The sequence below is a fragment of the Dermochelys coriacea genome, chromosome 1 (genome assembly GCF_009764565.3).
Source record: "Dermochelys coriacea isolate rDerCor1 chromosome 1, rDerCor1.pri.v4, whole genome shotgun sequence".
NCBI lineage: Eukaryota > Metazoa > Chordata > Testudines > Dermochelyidae > Dermochelys > Dermochelys coriacea.
The window spans coordinates 112,470,739-112,487,651 of NC_050068.2; the positions used below are offsets into that span (position 1 = coordinate 112,470,739).

Genomic DNA, 16,913 nt, shown 5'->3' on the forward strand with positions numbered 1-16,913 from the left:
CAAATAGAGCTATCAGCAATAAATCCCCATAATTAAGTTTAATTGCATTGATTTCCCCTACTCCCAAACAAACCACACTGTTCATATATCCAAAAAAAAAAAAAAAATACCACCTGTGGCACCTTAGAGACTAACAAATTTATTTGAGCATAAGCTTTCGTGAGCTACACGATGCATCCGATGAAGTGAGCTGTAGCTCACGAAAACTTATGCTCAAATAAATTTGTTAGTCTCTAGGGTGCCACAAGTACTCCTTTTCTTTTTGCGAATACAGACTAACACAGCTGCTACTCTGAAACCTGTTCATATACAAACACTGTTTCACACTTTCTTGCATTCTAATGAGGTAGATTCACCAGTACATCTGAGAGTAAGGAATACCAGCTGTTTATTACAAGGCAAGGATAGAGAAAAGGAAAGCATCTGGATGTATTTAGTTTAACCTAATCTTTGTGACAAATGACAAAGATTAGGTTAAACTCCCATGAGCATCAGATTTATAGCTAGCAATATCATGTAAAGCGCACTACTGGACTTGTTAAAGTGTCTGTTCAGGAAAACAGATGGATTGGCAGGGTCAACAGTTGTGCAGGTAGTGGGAACTAGAGATGGGCAAAGTAGCTCTACCCAGCAAGAGATTCCTACAAAAACTACTAACACTTTCGTGCTGTGGTGTCACCTACTTTTCCAACCCATAACCATAACAAAGGGTAGGTTAAGGCCTCCTAGCAAGATCAGATCAGCTGATCACATCTCGTTTATCTTTCAGGGAGGAGAATAGCTGTACCCATCACACTACAAGAACACTCTTCACCCCTCATGAGTGTAAGCAAAGGAAGAAAGTGGCAGGCTTGCTGGCTAGCCGATTGTCTCACCTCCAACAGACCATTATGGGGAGAAGAAAAAACAACGCAAAGAAGCATGAACTAGAAATAGAGATGGTATTTACAGTCATCAGCATTGCTCCTTCATCTGGACTTGAGCCCTAAAATCAGCAAATGGGGTAGATATGGCAGTTACTAGTAGCATGACTATATGTACATACACAGATTATCCATAGTGACAAAAAAGAGTTTACACGAACTGAAAACCTCAGTCTCATACGTGAACAAGCTTTGGTCTATTACTTTGGTATTGTGTTCTATGAGACTAAGATCAAGACCACTATTTAGTTATATTTGTCCTTTCAAAGTCAGTTTTGATTGCACAGAAACAGCAGGTTCAGGGCAGCAGTTAAGAGGTTAGGCCTAAATGAGGTTGCCTTTTGTTTAAAAGGCCAGTCCTATCTAGCATGAATAACTTCACGGGCACTTTGATGAACTTTAAAGTGAACTATTCAAGAGTACTTAATAGCCAGCAAAAATTGTTACCGTCTTACAAAGAACAGACTGTATTTCCCCTCCACTTGCTAGTGCTTCAAGAGTTATATCCCATCAGTTATGTTGGTGATTAAAACCAAAAAAAAAAAGTAATGGTTCTACAGACCAATCTGAAAATAGCAAACAGATACATAGTATATACACTAATTGTGTGTACAAACACAAATAAGTTAAAGCAAAACACAACTCACTGGCATTTGTTTATTTCAGTAAAATTAAAGTTTGACTTCTGCAGATTCTTAGCTCAAATATCCATTCAGATAAACACCCATAAAAAAACAAACTTATATTAAAAACTGACAGGCATCCAGGCCTCTAATATTTCAGGCAAAGATGCAATACAAGTGATCAAATGGTTAAGTTACAGGCTTGCTGCATCACACTATCATAAAAATTGAATAATGGATAAACATTCAATATTTCAAGTGTACCATTAAAAAAAGACTAGTAAGTGCTACAGTTTTTTTGTACCATACAAATTGTTTTAGTTCAATTCACATCTTCCTCAGCAATATATTTGCCGATTCAAATACATACATTTAAGAATACCAGTAGACTATGAATATCCTGAAACAAGGGTACCAAGAGTAACCTCCTTCCCCACAGAGAAACTTGTTTTAGCTCAAATAAAAAGGAGTGGAATGTGAAAGCCAAGAGGTGAAATAAAAGTCTTTAGTCCGATAGCACAAGCAGAACTTTGATTAGCTAGTCATTTGGAATAACTACAGTAGAACCTTGCTAATTTTGCACTTTTACTCACCATAGTGTACCAATAGCCTGTGCCACCATAACTCAGATTTTCTAGTGTTGTGGGAAGGTCTCATACCACTAAGACTTCATTACTTTTTTAGACATATTACAGCCATTTACTAGTGTGTTGTGAAATATCAAATTAAAACTAAACTGTGAATTACATCGTGATGCACATTTACCAATTGTCAATTTCAGTAATTTTTACTGGTTCTCCCAGTTATTAATGAGGGTTTTTTTTTGGTATTAAGCTAAATTGTCCATTGAAATTTATAACACAAAATGAATAGTCGTCCAAGATCACCAACAGAATACCAATTCAAGATTCTTTATTTTGTGCAATTCTTTATCAGATCTAGACTTGAAAAGCTCAACCCCTGACTCAGTCAAAATGAAAGTTACACAAGGCTTCATAACTGCTACGCTAATGGTTAATGTAGTCAAGATTTGGAAATAGGTAGTAGCATGAAGCGTGTGCCCACTTGGGAATATAGTGCTCAAGGAGCCTCAAGCTAGAATCTTGTAAATGTAACAAGCCTTCAGTTTGCTTTACAGAAAATCTAGTATAAAGATTTTATTTCTGCACTGCAGAAAGTTTAAGGAGCAAGTACCTAGTTCTCAAGTGCACTTCCCCCTTTGAAGCACCCAGTTCTTGTTGCACCAAGATTATATGGCAGGAAAAAGCTGAGGGCAAACTGTTAGCTCTGCCCCATATACATATCAACGAAAGTGCTCTTCAGGACTGAATATACCCATGTTTGTAGTGTACAACCAAAAGTGAAGGCACATGGAATTTTATATTATAAAATTAACACCTCCCCATGATTTTTAGTGTTTCTGAACAAAAACAATGACCTGAACCTAAATAATGTGTAAAATAGATTGAACTGCTCATCAAGGTCAGTTTTTCTCATAACAATTTGGCATAGTATTAATTGCCTACCTATGTGACTATCATAGCTTACTAAGGTCAACAGTCATGCAAATATTGGGAAGTGATCTGTGGCAAAGTCCTCTCCCCCACATCTAACTTATTTATCTATTGTAGGCACTCATGCTATTGCCGCCAAAATGCAGAAACCTGTCAAAACGAGAAAGCACAGATCTTTCAGGAGAAACTCTCCATATATACACAGATTTCTAGCCCTTGCAGCATGCAGTTAACTACTGCCTCAGATTTAGATTTTATGCATTTCTAAAGTCATACTCTTGGTAAGATTACAAGAAACTGCAACTTAGAAACATTTTTCATTGGCAGTATTTTGACATTTATGCACAGATGATTCAATGGCCAGCTGCATCCATGATGCAGGTCTTTTTGAAGAACCTTATGTTAAAATAGCCTATGCCTTCCAAGATTTGCAGGATTATCTGACCTGAACAGCAGAGAAACCAATAAAGTACTGTAGACTGTATAGAACAAATTTAGAATAGACCAGTCTGAGGTGGAGAATTTCCAAAACAATTACTTTGAGAATTTCCATACATTTTTTTTTGTAAGACAGTAAGGATTTTGAAGTTTCAAACTAAAGATTTGATTTTTAGTTAAATCAGTTTTACTAGAGAGAGAGAGAGAGAGAGAGAGAATGTGAATGTTGCCTCCACTACTTTAAAAAAAATAATCAGAAAGCCTCATTAAGCAGCTTTTACTCAATACACCAAACAAACAGGGACACAGGTGGCCTTAGAAAAGAGTTCCTAGGTCCTTCACTCTACCACAGTTTGTAAGCATTTCTACATATATGACACTGAAGGAGCTAGTAGATACTACAGCACACAGTTATTGAATGCATAGAACAGTACTACTGCATTTCAATATCTTATTAGTTTTATGAAGATCTCCTATACTATCATCTATACTCCTTTCTAAGGAAAAGTATTTTCTTGGATGAGATGTATGGCAAAATTACCTACATTTTTACATGAATAAAGATAATCAACTGTAAACGTGTTGCTATTACTCTAGTGTAGTGTTGGCAAGACAGACCAAAGATCAATAACTCATATGGTACTAGACTTAGTATTTGAGAATTCACAGTGATTATAAAAGTAAAATTGCTTTGATACAGAACTTAATTAGCAGTTATTCAATGTACAAAAAATTAAAGACCTTTCATTCACGCTACTATATTCTGCATTAGCATTCCAACTCTATTAGAGTTCAGTAGTACCTCAATTAAGCAGCAAAGACTTACACCATGCTTAACTATACCCTTTGTTAGCCATCCCATTGACTTCCATATTTGAATTATGTCATTTGAACAGATAAAGTTAAGACTGATCGTAAGTCTTTGAGGACTGGAGCCCAAATATCTACAGAAATCCTGACACCGGTCACATGTTGTACTTAACTATTTAATCATGTGGTATTGCCATTAGAAAAAGAGAGACTTTAAAAATACATGAATGTATTGAGGAAATCCAACTTAAATAGATAGCTGTCCATGAAGAGTTGTATATGGTACCGAAATGTAAAGTTTTGAATTCTCTTTTGTCTCCCCTCCAACTCACTTTAAAACCAAGTATAAATACATGTTTCCATACCCTGATGCCTAGCTTCTAAAAAGAGGAGGCCCACAGATTTTACATACCTAGTACTTCTTTACAGACCCACTGCCCCTGGCTGTACTTGCAAGGAAACAGCTCTTAAGTATGGGGAGCCCCCATTGCTTGGCTTGAAGCAGCTATTTTCTGGAAATTGCTAAATCCCAAGAGCCCTGCAGATGTTGCACTTAATGAAACTCAGAACAAAATATTTTGCTTTATCTCCTGAAGAATGCACAAGTCTGGATGAGGGATGGTCACTCACACACAGCTGCAAACACCACCTCTCTTCTGCACTACATGTTCAATGGGTTCAGGAGCATGTCACACCCCTGATTTAGATACTGCTTGTCTCTCTGCTTATCCGAAGACATTGGATTTGGGTCTGAGTTTGAAGGACGTTTTCAGTGGCTTCTCCTCCTGTTCCTCCTCCTCCTCCTCCTCCTCCCCCCCCCTGAAAGAGGGGGTGGTGTGGATGATCTGGGTGCGGAATCGGATTTTGTTGAGCCGTGGTTTCGTCCTGCCGCTGTTTGAGGCTTTCCTGCTCATCTCCTTGCCCTTGCCCAGGGCTGCTGCTCCCTCGCTGGACTCAGTCTCCTCGCCCTGCCCCTGGTGGTGGTGGTGGTGGTGGTGGGAGAGTTTGTAGGCAATGAGGTTGGAGGGGAGCACCTTGGAGAGTCTCCAGCGCCCGCTCCCATTGCCCACGGCGCCCTCGCCCTCCTCCTGCAGGGCCCCTACCAGGCTCCGCATCTCCTCCGTGCTGCTCTGGCTCAGGTAGTTGGAGGCCTTGCGCCCGCTGTAGTCCCTCACATCCACGTCCGCGTCGTAGGCCCCCACGAGCAGCTTGACCACTTCCAGGTGGCCGTGCATGGCGGCCAGGTGCAGCGCCGTGTACCCCCCGCTGGTGCGCGCGTTGATGTTGACGGGCAGCCGCTGCTTGTGCGCGAAGTTGACCAGCATGGCGAGCAGCTCCTGGCGCCCGTGCTTGGCGGCCCAGTGCAGGCAAGTGAAGCCGGTGATGAAGTCGCGCTTGGAGAGCAGCCCCGGTTCGCAGCTCAGCAGCCCCTCCAGGCTCTCCCACCTGCCGTCCGCGGCCGACAGCATCCAGGCGTGCTCCAGGGGGTCCAGCGCTACCGAGCTGCCCGCGCCGCTCTCTTCCTCGGCGGAGGAGGAGGCCAGCGAGGCGCTGTCCGAGTCCCCCCCGCGGGCTCGGGGGGCCCCGGGGAAGAAGCTGCGTTTCAGCTGCGGGGAGCTGCCCATCATCAACTCGCGGAAGTTCTTGCGGCTGGCCCTGGGCGTGGCGCCCCCGCCGGAGCTGCCCGGCGAGCAAGGGGAGCCGGAACCGGCCTCGGCCCCCCCCTCCTCTTCGACAAGCCGGGCAGGGGGACCCGGCTCCTCCCCGCCGTGCCCCGGCTGCAGCCCCCGGGGCACATTGCGCCGCGAGCTCCTCTTCCTGCCGCCGCCCGGGGGCGCCTGGCCCAACCGGGGCAAGTCGCTCCTGCTCCCCGCCTGAGGCGGCTGCTGCGGGCAGCTGGGGGGACCCTTTCCCTGGAGCGCCCCATCCTCGGGGCCCGGCTTCCCCGGGGCAGCGGGCGCGGTCTCCCCCGGCTGCTCCCCGGGACGAGGCGAGGAGTCCCGGCTCCGCTGTGCCGAGTCCGCCTCCTCGTCAGGGGTCACCGCGATGCTGGGCAGCGGCTCCGGCGCCGCGGGGGGATGGAGGGGGGCGGCGTCCGCGATGCTCGACAGCGGCTCGGGCCCGGGCGCCGCGGGGGGATGGAGGGGGGCGGCGGCGGCCTGGCTGCCGCCGGGTTCGAAGCGCTGGTCAGCGGGGGGCGAGTCCTGCTGGTCCGCAGCCGGGGGCCCCGCGGGCCGGTAGCGCCGCCGCAGCTGAACGTACTTGGCGCCGGAGCCGGGCTCCAGGCGCACGGTGGCCACGGCGTTGACCAGCTCCTTGAAGCGCTGGCGGGCCCGGGCGCGGCGCTCCGGCTCCGGCGGGCTCAGCCAGCCCCGGAAATGCTCCAGCAGCTCCGCGTTCCGCGCCCGCCCGCCCCGCGCCGCCAGGAACCGCAGCACCGACTCCGGGCTCAGCGCCGGCTCCTCGGCCATCGCGGCCCCAACCTCGCCGCGGCCGCCTCCTGCGGCGGCTCCGGGCGCGGCGGCCGAGCGCTCCCCGCCCTTTGGTCATGCGGCACCAGCAGCATCTCCCGGCGGCGGCTCGAGGCCCATTATACAGGCGGGGGGGGGGGCAGGGACCGTCCGCTCCCAGCTCACGTCACGTCCGAGACCCCAGCCCGCCGCGTGCGGGCATCGCCCCGGGCCAGGGGTGCGAAGCGACCGCAGCGCGGACCCTCCCCTCGGGCCGCCCCCTCCCGCGCCACGCCCCTCCCCGCCCGTTTGCTTGGCCCCGCCCCCCTCCCCCGGGCGCGGACCCTCCAGCTGCGGCCGGTTACATTCCAACCGCCTGCAGCTTCCCGCGCGCCTCGCCCCTCCCCCTCCCGCGGCGGCCGCCCGGTGTCATGGCTTCCTCCGAGGTCGCTCGGCAGCTGGTGAGTCCCGCCCGGGGGCGCGTGAAACTTTCTCGTCTCTCTCTGCCCCGGTCTCCCCTCCGACCGCACCCTAAAAACTTTCTCCGCCGGGCCAGGCCGCACAGACCCCGGCCCGAGTCGCGCCCGGCCCCTTCCCCCCGGGGGAAGCGCGTCATGCCGGCCCCAGGCTCCCCCCTCAGTCACCGTCCGCCACAGCCCCTCGCCCCCACGGTCCTTACTGCCCCTCCCCCTCCCCCCCGTAGAGTCACCCACAACGAGCTCGTAAAACGCCCCCGAGGGAGACCAGGCAGGGCGGGAGCGCCCCTGCCCTGAGGGGCGGTGCGGGGCGCAGGGGATGGGACAGTGTCAGTGTTTTGCCCTTCGGTTTCCATCCCAGGATCTCAAAGCCCCTTACGCGCCGCTGGGAGATAGAGGCCCACGGAGCGGGCGACTCCCCCATTGAAATCAGGGGTTGGTTTTAACAGCCTGAGAAGACTCAGGGCTGTGCCCTCAGAGCTCTCCCTCCACGTTATGAGCAAACCAAAGGATGGAAGCAGTGATCAGCATGACAGCGTGATTCATTAGCTTAACTTTTATTCTTTCTGAATGCTTCCTTTTCGCTCTAGACCGAGGTGGAACTTTAAATTTGTCGTTAGCAAGTCGAGATGGGGGGGGGGGAAGCGTATGAACACGTTGATTCACGTTTAAAAACCATGAGTTTGCTTCAGCTATACTTACAACAGCTTTCGCTTGTGACTGCTTTTACATTTGTCCAGGCAAGAATGCTAACAGCAAGGTAGAGTTATGAATACTTGTTAAAATATGTGATTACTTCAGAAGTATTCAAGAAGTGGCCATCTTGAAAACTGTCAATTTGGGAGCCATCCAAGGGTAGGAACCAATCCAGTGCCATTCAGATTAACAATCATGCAGCATAAATTTATAGTTATGGATAGCAAATCCTCTCATGGTTGCGAACTGTAGCTCCCGAGCAATGCACGCGCAGGTGTTTGAATAAAAAAATCCCTCAAATAATTTCTAATAATGAGCAAATTTGTCAATTTACTCTTAGTTTATAGGTAAAATTGTGAACAGAAATGAGTATCATGCCATAATCCTGTACTGAACCTGTGTAGAAGGCCCATACACTTGCATATCTGTTGACTACAGTTTGCAAGCTCTGTCAGCGTTCTAAAATGATTACTAGAAGATCCCATTCTGAGGCTTTGTCTTGCTCAAAATGGCTGAGAGTTGCTGCATATTTACAACAACAACAACAAAAATCTAACAGTCTGGGTTATGTGTTCGCATGCTTCAAGGAAAACCTTGCTCTGCATCCTGGCAAATCCTGTCAACTTTCCACTTCTTCCTTGTTCTTCAGATACACAAATCCCAAACTTGGCCCAGATTCACTTTTTTTTTTTTTTTTTTTTGATGTAGCGAATAATTTGACAGGTTTCAGAGTAGCAGCCGTGTTAGTCTGTATCCTCAAAAAGAAAAGGAGTACTTGTGGCACCTTAGAGACTAACAAATTTATTTGAGCATAAGCTTTCGTGAGGTACAGCTCACTTCATCGGATGCATGCAGTGGAAAATACATGCATCCGATGAAGTGAGCTGTAGCTCACGAAAGCTTATGCTCAAATAAATTTGTTAGTCTCTAAGGTGCCATGAATAATTTGATTAGTTCATGACATAAAGACACATCTTCTGCCCTGTTCCATCTCATGTGTTGCTTTGTTAGGGACGTGAGGGACACCAAAGTGGCCTAAATAACCAGCTGAGGATTTGTCTTGTTTAGAGGAATCCCTGGGTAGAGTTTAATTGGCTGTTCTTGTGCTTTTCTGTCAGATGAGGCATTCTGAAAGGTGCGTGACCAAAGTGCTGAATGCTGATGATCCTTGGCTGTTGGATAGTCCCTGGGGACCATTGTAGTGACATAGATTAGAGCAGTGTTGTGGTAGAATTGTGCCCTGATTACTCCCAATCAGAGAAATGCAAAGTCTCTTTTCCTTCACTTTCCACACTTGCCCCTAGATTCAGTGCTGAACACTGCTTCGGTCCATCCAAAACAAGTAGTCCATTGCGTTCCATTTTGTGAATATTTAATTATGCTTTATATTGCAGTTTTATATTGCATGTTGTATATAGCATTCTGTATGGAAAGAATTATAGAGAGAGTAAACTAGAGAACAAAAGTTTCACAGGCTGGAGTCATGACTCTCTTTTATATGAGCAGAAAGGAAAAACTGCAAAAGACTAGCATAAAAGAAGAGTTGAAATTTAAAACATAAATATGCCACATAGTATTCTTGTGGGTTAACTGCACTGAGAGGAGATTTGAAAAAATGCAGTATCAGCAAAAATGAAGTGCGATGGGGATTTAAAATTTATCAGTAGGCTTACAGATTTGGAGAGGCAAGAGAATTCTAGATAGTGCAGCACAAGCAAACAAACATTACACAGGAGAATAGCAGGGAGGGGAGGGGACCAATATAAAAATGGAGGGAGCATTGGAAGGGGACAAGTTCATGGGTAGTTAGGAAACACAGTTTTAGATTGGATTGTAGATATTATAGTTAGAGGGAAGTGGAGACAAATAGTCTAATTTCTCAAATTAACAAATAGTAGTAAAGTGCTCCAGACAATTGTAATTGAATGGGGTTGGCATTCAATCTTCACAGAAGAACAAACATAAAATTTCTAGGAGAATTTCATCGAGATTCAACAAAGGAATTGTATAAATTACCAATACATAATATGAATAGAATTGTAAGACTGCTTATGATGCAAGTGTGTAAAGTACTGTAGCTATACCTGAAAGAAAATAAACTAAAATAATTGAAGATGAACAATCCTGCAGCACAAATTGCTACAGTTCTTTAGAATAAAACTTGTCTTCAGTGCTGTTCACTATAGTGGGAAAGCTTGTTGTTTAGAAGTTATTAGGATTTGAAAGATACTTTGTAGTTAACTTATTAGTCTTAATATTAGGTTTTAGTTTAATTTTAAGTATAACATACAATTTAAATAACTGCACTCCTGCCCCTTGCTATAAATACTTGTATGATATAGTTGAGAGGTAACCAAAAACTGATGTTTTCATAGCTCACATATTACAGTTTTGTTCAGAAAAGACATTTGCCCAACAATTTTCTAAAGCAGTTAAGTCAGTAACACTGCCATTTTACAATTTTATAAGTTAGTCTGCTTGTAGGTGCGTTATGTCCCATCCTACTTGACTGCTAACTTTTTTCACCCATTGGAAAACCTGGTGATAATGGAGTTAAGACTCTGAAGAAACCCCCAAACTTATTACAGGGTTGACCAAATACCACAGAGTTCTTCTTGGGGTATGTGTCTGTGTGGGTCCCACTGTAGGTACACATGTGCCACGTGTTGTCTGAGATCAAAATCTGTTGAATAGCAGTGTCCATTAGACTTGCAGCTGCCTCCATGTGCTCCTGTTGAAGGAAGAAAGTACAGAGTGATCACAATTATCCCTCTGTTCCCTCTCATGGGAACAAGACAGAACAAGTAGTGTCCACCCGCTATCCTTAGTGGAATTTACTTCAATTGCAAATTAGGTAGTTAGGGTTAACTCCCTTTAAAGTATTTTTCCACCTTGTACATCCCCTTAAATTTTATTTGTCTCTCTGCTCTCTGTCCTTCTACACATGCCAAAATGGTAGATTCAAAGCCCTTGGATTTCAACCCATATCAATCCTGAATGGATTAATTCCATTCACTGACAGCCACAGCTACTCTCTGTTTTGTCTCGGGGAAGCTGTGTGCAAGAGTGCTCAGTAAGAATGAGGCAGTCCAGAGACATTCAGCTGAAGCTATATCTTCTCAAGCAATGTATGAGAAGAACGTGAGACCCTCGGCGCCAATTCCGTGGGGCTGGAACATCCAACGGCAGCCCCCCTACCAGAATCTGCCCCGTCCCCAGTGTTTCCTGCTTGCTGGCAGGCCCCATCAATCAGCACCTCCCCCTCCCTCCCAGTGCCTGCCGCAGATCAGCTCTTTTGCGGTGTCAGGAGGCGCTGTGGGGGAGGAGCAAGGGCGCAAGGCGCTCAGGGGAGGGGGCGGAACTGGGCGGGAGCAGAGAGGGGGTGGGAAGAAGTGGGGGAGGGGTGGAGTGGGGGCGGGGCCTGAGCGGAGCCGGGGGTACCCCCCCCAGCAGATTAGAAATTCGGCACCTATGCATGAGACCGCAAGGGGTGAGGATCAATATACAAAACTGATCAGACATCAGATAAGTCTCTGTCAGCTAGTACCCCTGCCAGGCGGCATGCAACATCCAAGGTTGGTACCTGTAAAAAATCCTCTGCAAGTAGGGATCCAGCATCAAGGAGTGCCCCATACCAATTACCACCCTTACACGGAAGACTGTTACCGTTTCCTTGCTGAAGCAAGGAAAATCCAAACACTGGGATGCGCATGGCTCCTGGCACCAGTCCCTTTCTTCCCATAAATAGAGGCCTAAATCTTTGCTCTTCCGGGAACAAGTGCATTAAGCCCACTCATCAAATGGACAAGTGATGTGGGCTCAGTCTCTGGCTCAGCACCGGAGAAGCACAAGCAATGCTCAGTAATTAGGTATGTTTTCAATCACTGACATTGATGCTGGCATCGACATTGGCACCATCGATGGAATCTTTGTTGGTAGTGGCTGATTCTATGTTGGAGAAGATAACTATGTCCCAGGCACCACCATTGGCACCAGTGTTTCTACACTTGGTACTGGTGTGTGTTTCTGAACTTTTAGTACTGAGGTTTCCTCAGTCCTCAGTGCTGCCTCTCAATGATGTTTATTCTTCATCTCCATCACTAGGACACACCTTCTGTTCTTCATCCAGCAGGGAGCCTTTCATCTCTCAGATCACCAAGGTGAGAGTTTCTTTACAGACCAGAGACACTCAAGAGCCCAAGTGTATCCACCTCTGGCATGGCACTGGCCAGGTCAATCCTATCAGAACCAACCTTATCAATATAATGCACCATCTTCTCTTTGGGGCATACTGGTGACCTCCATCGAGAGCATCTAGGAGCTGATCTGCTTCCTTATTGTTCAAGGAGGCATAGAGGGATCTTGATCTCCTTTTGCATGCCTTTGCCAGACCCTTTTCCACAGAAGAGGAAGAATAGCAGTATTTGTTTGGTCATGGCCTAAGCTACACCAAAAAGCCCAACTAACAAATGTTTTAAAATGTTAAGTTATGTTTGAAGACATTAGTTACATTCCTACTTTAGACAGAGAAAGGCTTGGTCTACACACATTTTTTTGTACCAGTATGATTATTTGGACTAGGAGTGTGCTTTTTTTTTTTTTTTTTTTTTTTTTTTTTAACTGAAGTAGTTGTATCAATACAACCCCCTTGGTGTGGTTTCAGGTTATACTTCTATGAAGATACATTTACTAGTATATCTTCTTCCCCTTCCGGTATGGGAATAAACTCCATTATTTTGGTGTAAGGCATCTTTATATCAGTATAACTGTGTCCACACTGGAGAGGGTGTATACTATTTTAACTATAGTGGTATAGTTAAAGCAGTACAAATTTTGTGTTTAGACAAGTCCAAAGAGAGTGTTTACCATTAATAGCTGCAGGGAAACTGAAACCAAAGAGTCAGCAGGCGGGCCTGTATGTGGACAAGAAAGTGGGAGGAAGAATACATGTTTGGTATTGAAGTTGGACCCGCTCAAAAGATCCTTCTAAATACCAGCACAGGAGAACAAAATCTCTTCAACTGTTTTTCAATTCTAAAGAATTAAAAAAAAAAAAAGTAATGTAAAGTCTGTTTATTCACATCTGAAACTGGTAACATAGCAGAATTTTCTGATGCATTCTTGATCCATTGCTGATTGTGCACCTTCAGCAGCTGATGCTATTTAAAGAGTGTTCTGCTAGAAAGAAGACGATAGGATGATCTTGTGGATAAGGGGCTAGGCTGGAACTTGGGAGATCCAGGTTCATTTCCTGGCTCTTTCACTTTTTCTCTTGGAGTGTATACAAATCAATTAATGCCATCTGTGACCCATCTGTAACATGAAGACTTCTCTATTGCACAAGGAAGTTGTGAAAATAAATCCATAAATGCTTGAGGCTTCAGATAACTGTACACATCTGTGCAAATATTTTATTAGTTAAATTTGTCCATATACTGGTTCTGAAATCTGTTTTACAAGTTACTCATTCTCATATCTCACGTCTGAAATGAGATTTTGTACCTTGTGGTTTTATACTCTAAGAATAATAATATGACAATCTAATTTCCATTCATAATTTATGTTTATGTTCACTGAGTGAAGATAAGAAATACAGTAAATATCTTGTAACCATATAGTTACATTCTCAAAATTGCTGCTGTTCCAAGAATTCATGTATCTGAAGAAATTTTGAAAATGATATAAATATCTCTGGCAGAAGTTGAGCCACTCAGTTTCCTGACAAAAACACTCATCTACAGGTATCTGATGTGGCAGAAGTTCAAGGACCCAAGGAAATAAGCCAAGTTGAACTTTTGATATGAACTACATAACACTGGTATAGTCAAAGTTTTTGTTGTGTAGTGAAGTACGGTTATATTTAGGAAATTAATCATTAAAAGGCATCCTGTTGTTGCACATGTTTACTATACTTCAGTGCCATTATTCGCTTTGCGGTGAAAATTTGTTCTATTCAGTCATCTTCATTGTTAACGAACTTGGAAGCTAAATTCATCATCTGGAATACTTTTAATTTTTTTTATTTTTTTAAAGTAAAAGGTACCAGATTGACAGCTATAGCTATTTTTCCACTGAGCAAGTACAGAAAGTCCATCGGTAGCTTTCTCTATGCGACCCTGTGGATGGATTCAAATCCTGACATAGATGGATTGGTGCCATTTGTTGTTGTTGTTTTTGTAGACATTTGTCCACTGAGACTGTTAGTGACTTATGCAACATAGCAAACAGTTGCATGGTAATTTAGGGCACAACTAACGTAGTCGGGATTTAGGCCAATGACTAGGATATGAAAGGCATGGTATCCCTCTACAATTGTGCTGAGACTCTTAACATCCTCTGTGTGTCTCAAATCTTAATTGTTGGTGTTATGAAGAAATAATATAGCTTGATTTTTGTTCATATACCAGGTTGTATCTTCAGTTTTGTTAGACAGAAGTGCTGTTCTTGTGTTCACCCTCGTGGCTTGTATAATCTTGTCTTTTATGTTGCCTGTTGTCCCCTCTGCTCCATCAGGGACTCCATGTCCCATTTGTTTGTTTCAACCACAACCATTTCTGTCTCTTCTTTTATATTGGCTCCCACACATTGGAGTGCCTTTCCTGAGGTATTTTGTCATTTTCTCTTTTTCAGATTGTGACTATATTTGAACTTGTTTTCAGTTAATACCATGTTAATTTTAGAAGCACATGTTCGATAGTCCTAAAATGTAGTGTTTTCTCCTTAAATTGTTTTTGTCTATGTACATTTTTCTAGCACTATCAGTCTAATATGGGAATGAGAGTAGCCTTTAGCCTCACACATGAAAATCAAGAAGAGAATGAATAAATACTTAAATTATGATAAGAGATGTGCGCTAGAAAGATTCAGCGCAGTTTCGTAAGTGCTAAACTAACATCAAAAGGCCTGACTGAAATATGTCCAAACATATTCAGTGTAAAGGATGACACTTTTCCCTGAGCTTCTAAATTTAAATAAAAATCCCCCAAACTTAGTGAAGTAGGCAAAGCCTAGAATGTAAACCCAGGTTAAGGTTAACTCTTACGATGCTGGCTGTATTGGAAGGCTTAGGGATTTGATAGTGGTTTGATGATTGGAAACATAGGAACACAGAATAACACGGACCTGTGGATAATCATGGTTTTGTCTATCTGTTTATGCTGACTGGTTGTTTCTTAAATTGCATTTCAGGTTCTACAGTTAATATGTGGAAAAAGAATATTTCCTTTTATTTTAGACTGTTTATGTTAGACATTTCTCATATACCCATCACCAAGGTATCTAAGTACCAATTCATTATTAAATAATTTAAAAAGAAGTATACGCTTCTGGTATTCTAACTACATATGTAATAATATCCATTATAGTTAGGATGTATGGATAATTTTACACATTAAAAAGTTTTCACCGCTCACACATTTAGAATACGTTTTTATCTGTGTGTACGTATGTGTGTTTTTCCTCAAGTTTTCAGTCTCTATTTTGAACTGCTGTCCCTCATGATGTTCTCTGAATTTTTTCTTTATTTTTAGAGGTAAATCAGTTGGGATATCCTTCATCCACAAGTTTCCATTTTCATTAGACTAGTGTGCTTTCTTTTGTTTATAGGTTCTGATCTCACAAGTCACTTAAGCATGTGCTTAACTTTAATCATGTGAGTAGTCCCGTTCACTTCATTGGCTTTGATGGCAAATTAGCTGGCTACAGTAAAACTCAACTGTTTATGCCATCATTTCACTAAATGAGATGATACTTATTGTTCCACTGACAGACTTTGCAAACTGTTAATGTTTTCTTCTATCACTTACCATACATAAAGAAGAGTTGTAGTTTACTCATAGATCTCCTTGTTTATCACTGTTAATTGTTTGGCAACACATTTTCTTAAATAATCATTTTTCCACAGCAAAATGATAACTGTCGACCCTTATCTCTGTCTGGTCATGTTGGTTTTGATAGCTTACCAGATCAGTTGGTTAACAAATCCATCAACCAGGGCTTCTGCTTCAATATTCTTTGTATTGGTAAGTAATATACTTTTTTTATTATTGACAGCAGTGAATATTAAGTATTTGACCATAAACTATCTCTTAGCACAAATAGTAATTTAAAAAAAGTGGATGACAAGGTTACTGTTACCTCCCATAAGGAAATGACTGCAGTATTGATCCAATGTGATCCTAAGGTGTTTTTGCTTTTTTAATTATGAACCATAATGTGCCTCTTTTTATTCGCAACCATCCTTTTGATTATCTTTGTTGTACAGTACTTTCATGATCAGGCTTGAGGATGCCTTAAGTCTTGTTTCATGAGCAACTTCTAGGATTCTTTAAAACTTGTGGTCTACATCCAACTCTTCCCCATAGGTAAAGTATTTCAGATTACCGAACCCAAGCCACTTCCAGGTCTATAGGTAGGAGATCTTGAAGCATTTTTATACTTATTAAATTTCTGGCTGAATGTATTGGAGTTCTTTGGATATACAGGCAGACACACAACCATGCATCTTCCTGAAACCCAACATTGAACTAAGCAAGGATATAAATTATCTACACCAACCCATAATTGTCCTTCACTTCCTCTCTATCTATTAGCTGGTGTGGTTGAAAAACAGACCTCCCTATACGCATGGAATAGCTAATCTTAAAACTTGTGTAACATTGTGAAGATGGATAGCTGTGGTTTTACTACTGACTTAATGAAATAGTAAAGTGTTCTTGGTGTTAAGGTTTTCTCTCTTCCCCTGTCCCCCACTGATTTTTGAAATGTTGGTGCCTAGACCACCATGGCAGGCCTATGTAAGCATGCTAAATAATCTTTATTTCTCATTTATAAAACACTAATCCTATTCTTGGATTTTAAGATTCTAGTGAGAGGCACAAAAAGAATTCCCTTACTGCTCAAAGGTATGTTTTGTTGTTGTTTTCCCTTTGAGTACTGGTAGGTGTGTGTGCATATGTTCTACTTGTCAAGGAATTGAAAGTTT

At 43.5% G+C, this 16,913-nt stretch overlaps 2 protein-coding genes and 1 long non-coding RNA gene across 7 annotated transcripts in view; 1 reads left to right on the plus strand and 2 right to left on the minus strand.

Moving 5' to 3' along the window:
• Window positions 1-1,566: 1,566 nt before the first annotated feature.
• Window positions 1,567-7,022, minus strand: SOWAHC (sosondowah ankyrin repeat domain family member C). The gene has a single exon (XM_038387762.2). The coding sequence runs from the start codon at window positions 6,777-6,779 to the stop codon at window positions 5,034-5,036; it is 1,746 nt and encodes a 581-aa protein (XP_038243690.1). The 5' UTR covers window positions 6,780-7,022; the 3' UTR covers window positions 1,567-5,033.
• On the minus strand, window positions 1,567-8,705 carry LOC122458929. The gene is made up of 2 exons (XR_006279295.1): window positions 8,652-8,705; window positions 1,567-3,168 (listed from the first exon to the last, which is right to left on the minus strand). It is a non-coding gene; the product is annotated as an uncharacterized LOC122458929 (long non-coding RNA).
• SEPTIN10 (septin 10) overlaps window positions 6,949-16,913 on the plus strand; it is a 48,544-nt gene continuing 38,579 nt past the window's right edge. For 2 of the 5 annotated variants that reach the window (XR_005294113.2, XM_043508752.1), the window contains exons 1-2: window positions 7,066-7,219; window positions 15,834-15,951. Coding sequence is in view for 4 of the 5 variants with exons in the window: in XM_043508752.1 (XP_043364687.1) it covers window positions 7,190-7,219; window positions 15,834-15,951 (148 nt within the window). In the remaining variant the exon portion in view is untranslated. Of the gene's footprint in view, window positions 7,220-15,833; window positions 15,952-16,913 lie in introns of all 5 variants that reach the window. The other 3 variants (XM_038410872.2, XM_043508812.1, XM_038410881.2) reach the window with 2 other exon arrangements.

Excerpts from the sequence above, each read along its gene's own strand:
- SOWAHC (XM_038387762.2), bottom strand. The coding sequence starts at position 6,779 with ATGGCCGAGGAGCCGGCGCTGAGCCCGGAGTCGGTGCTGCGGTTCCTG.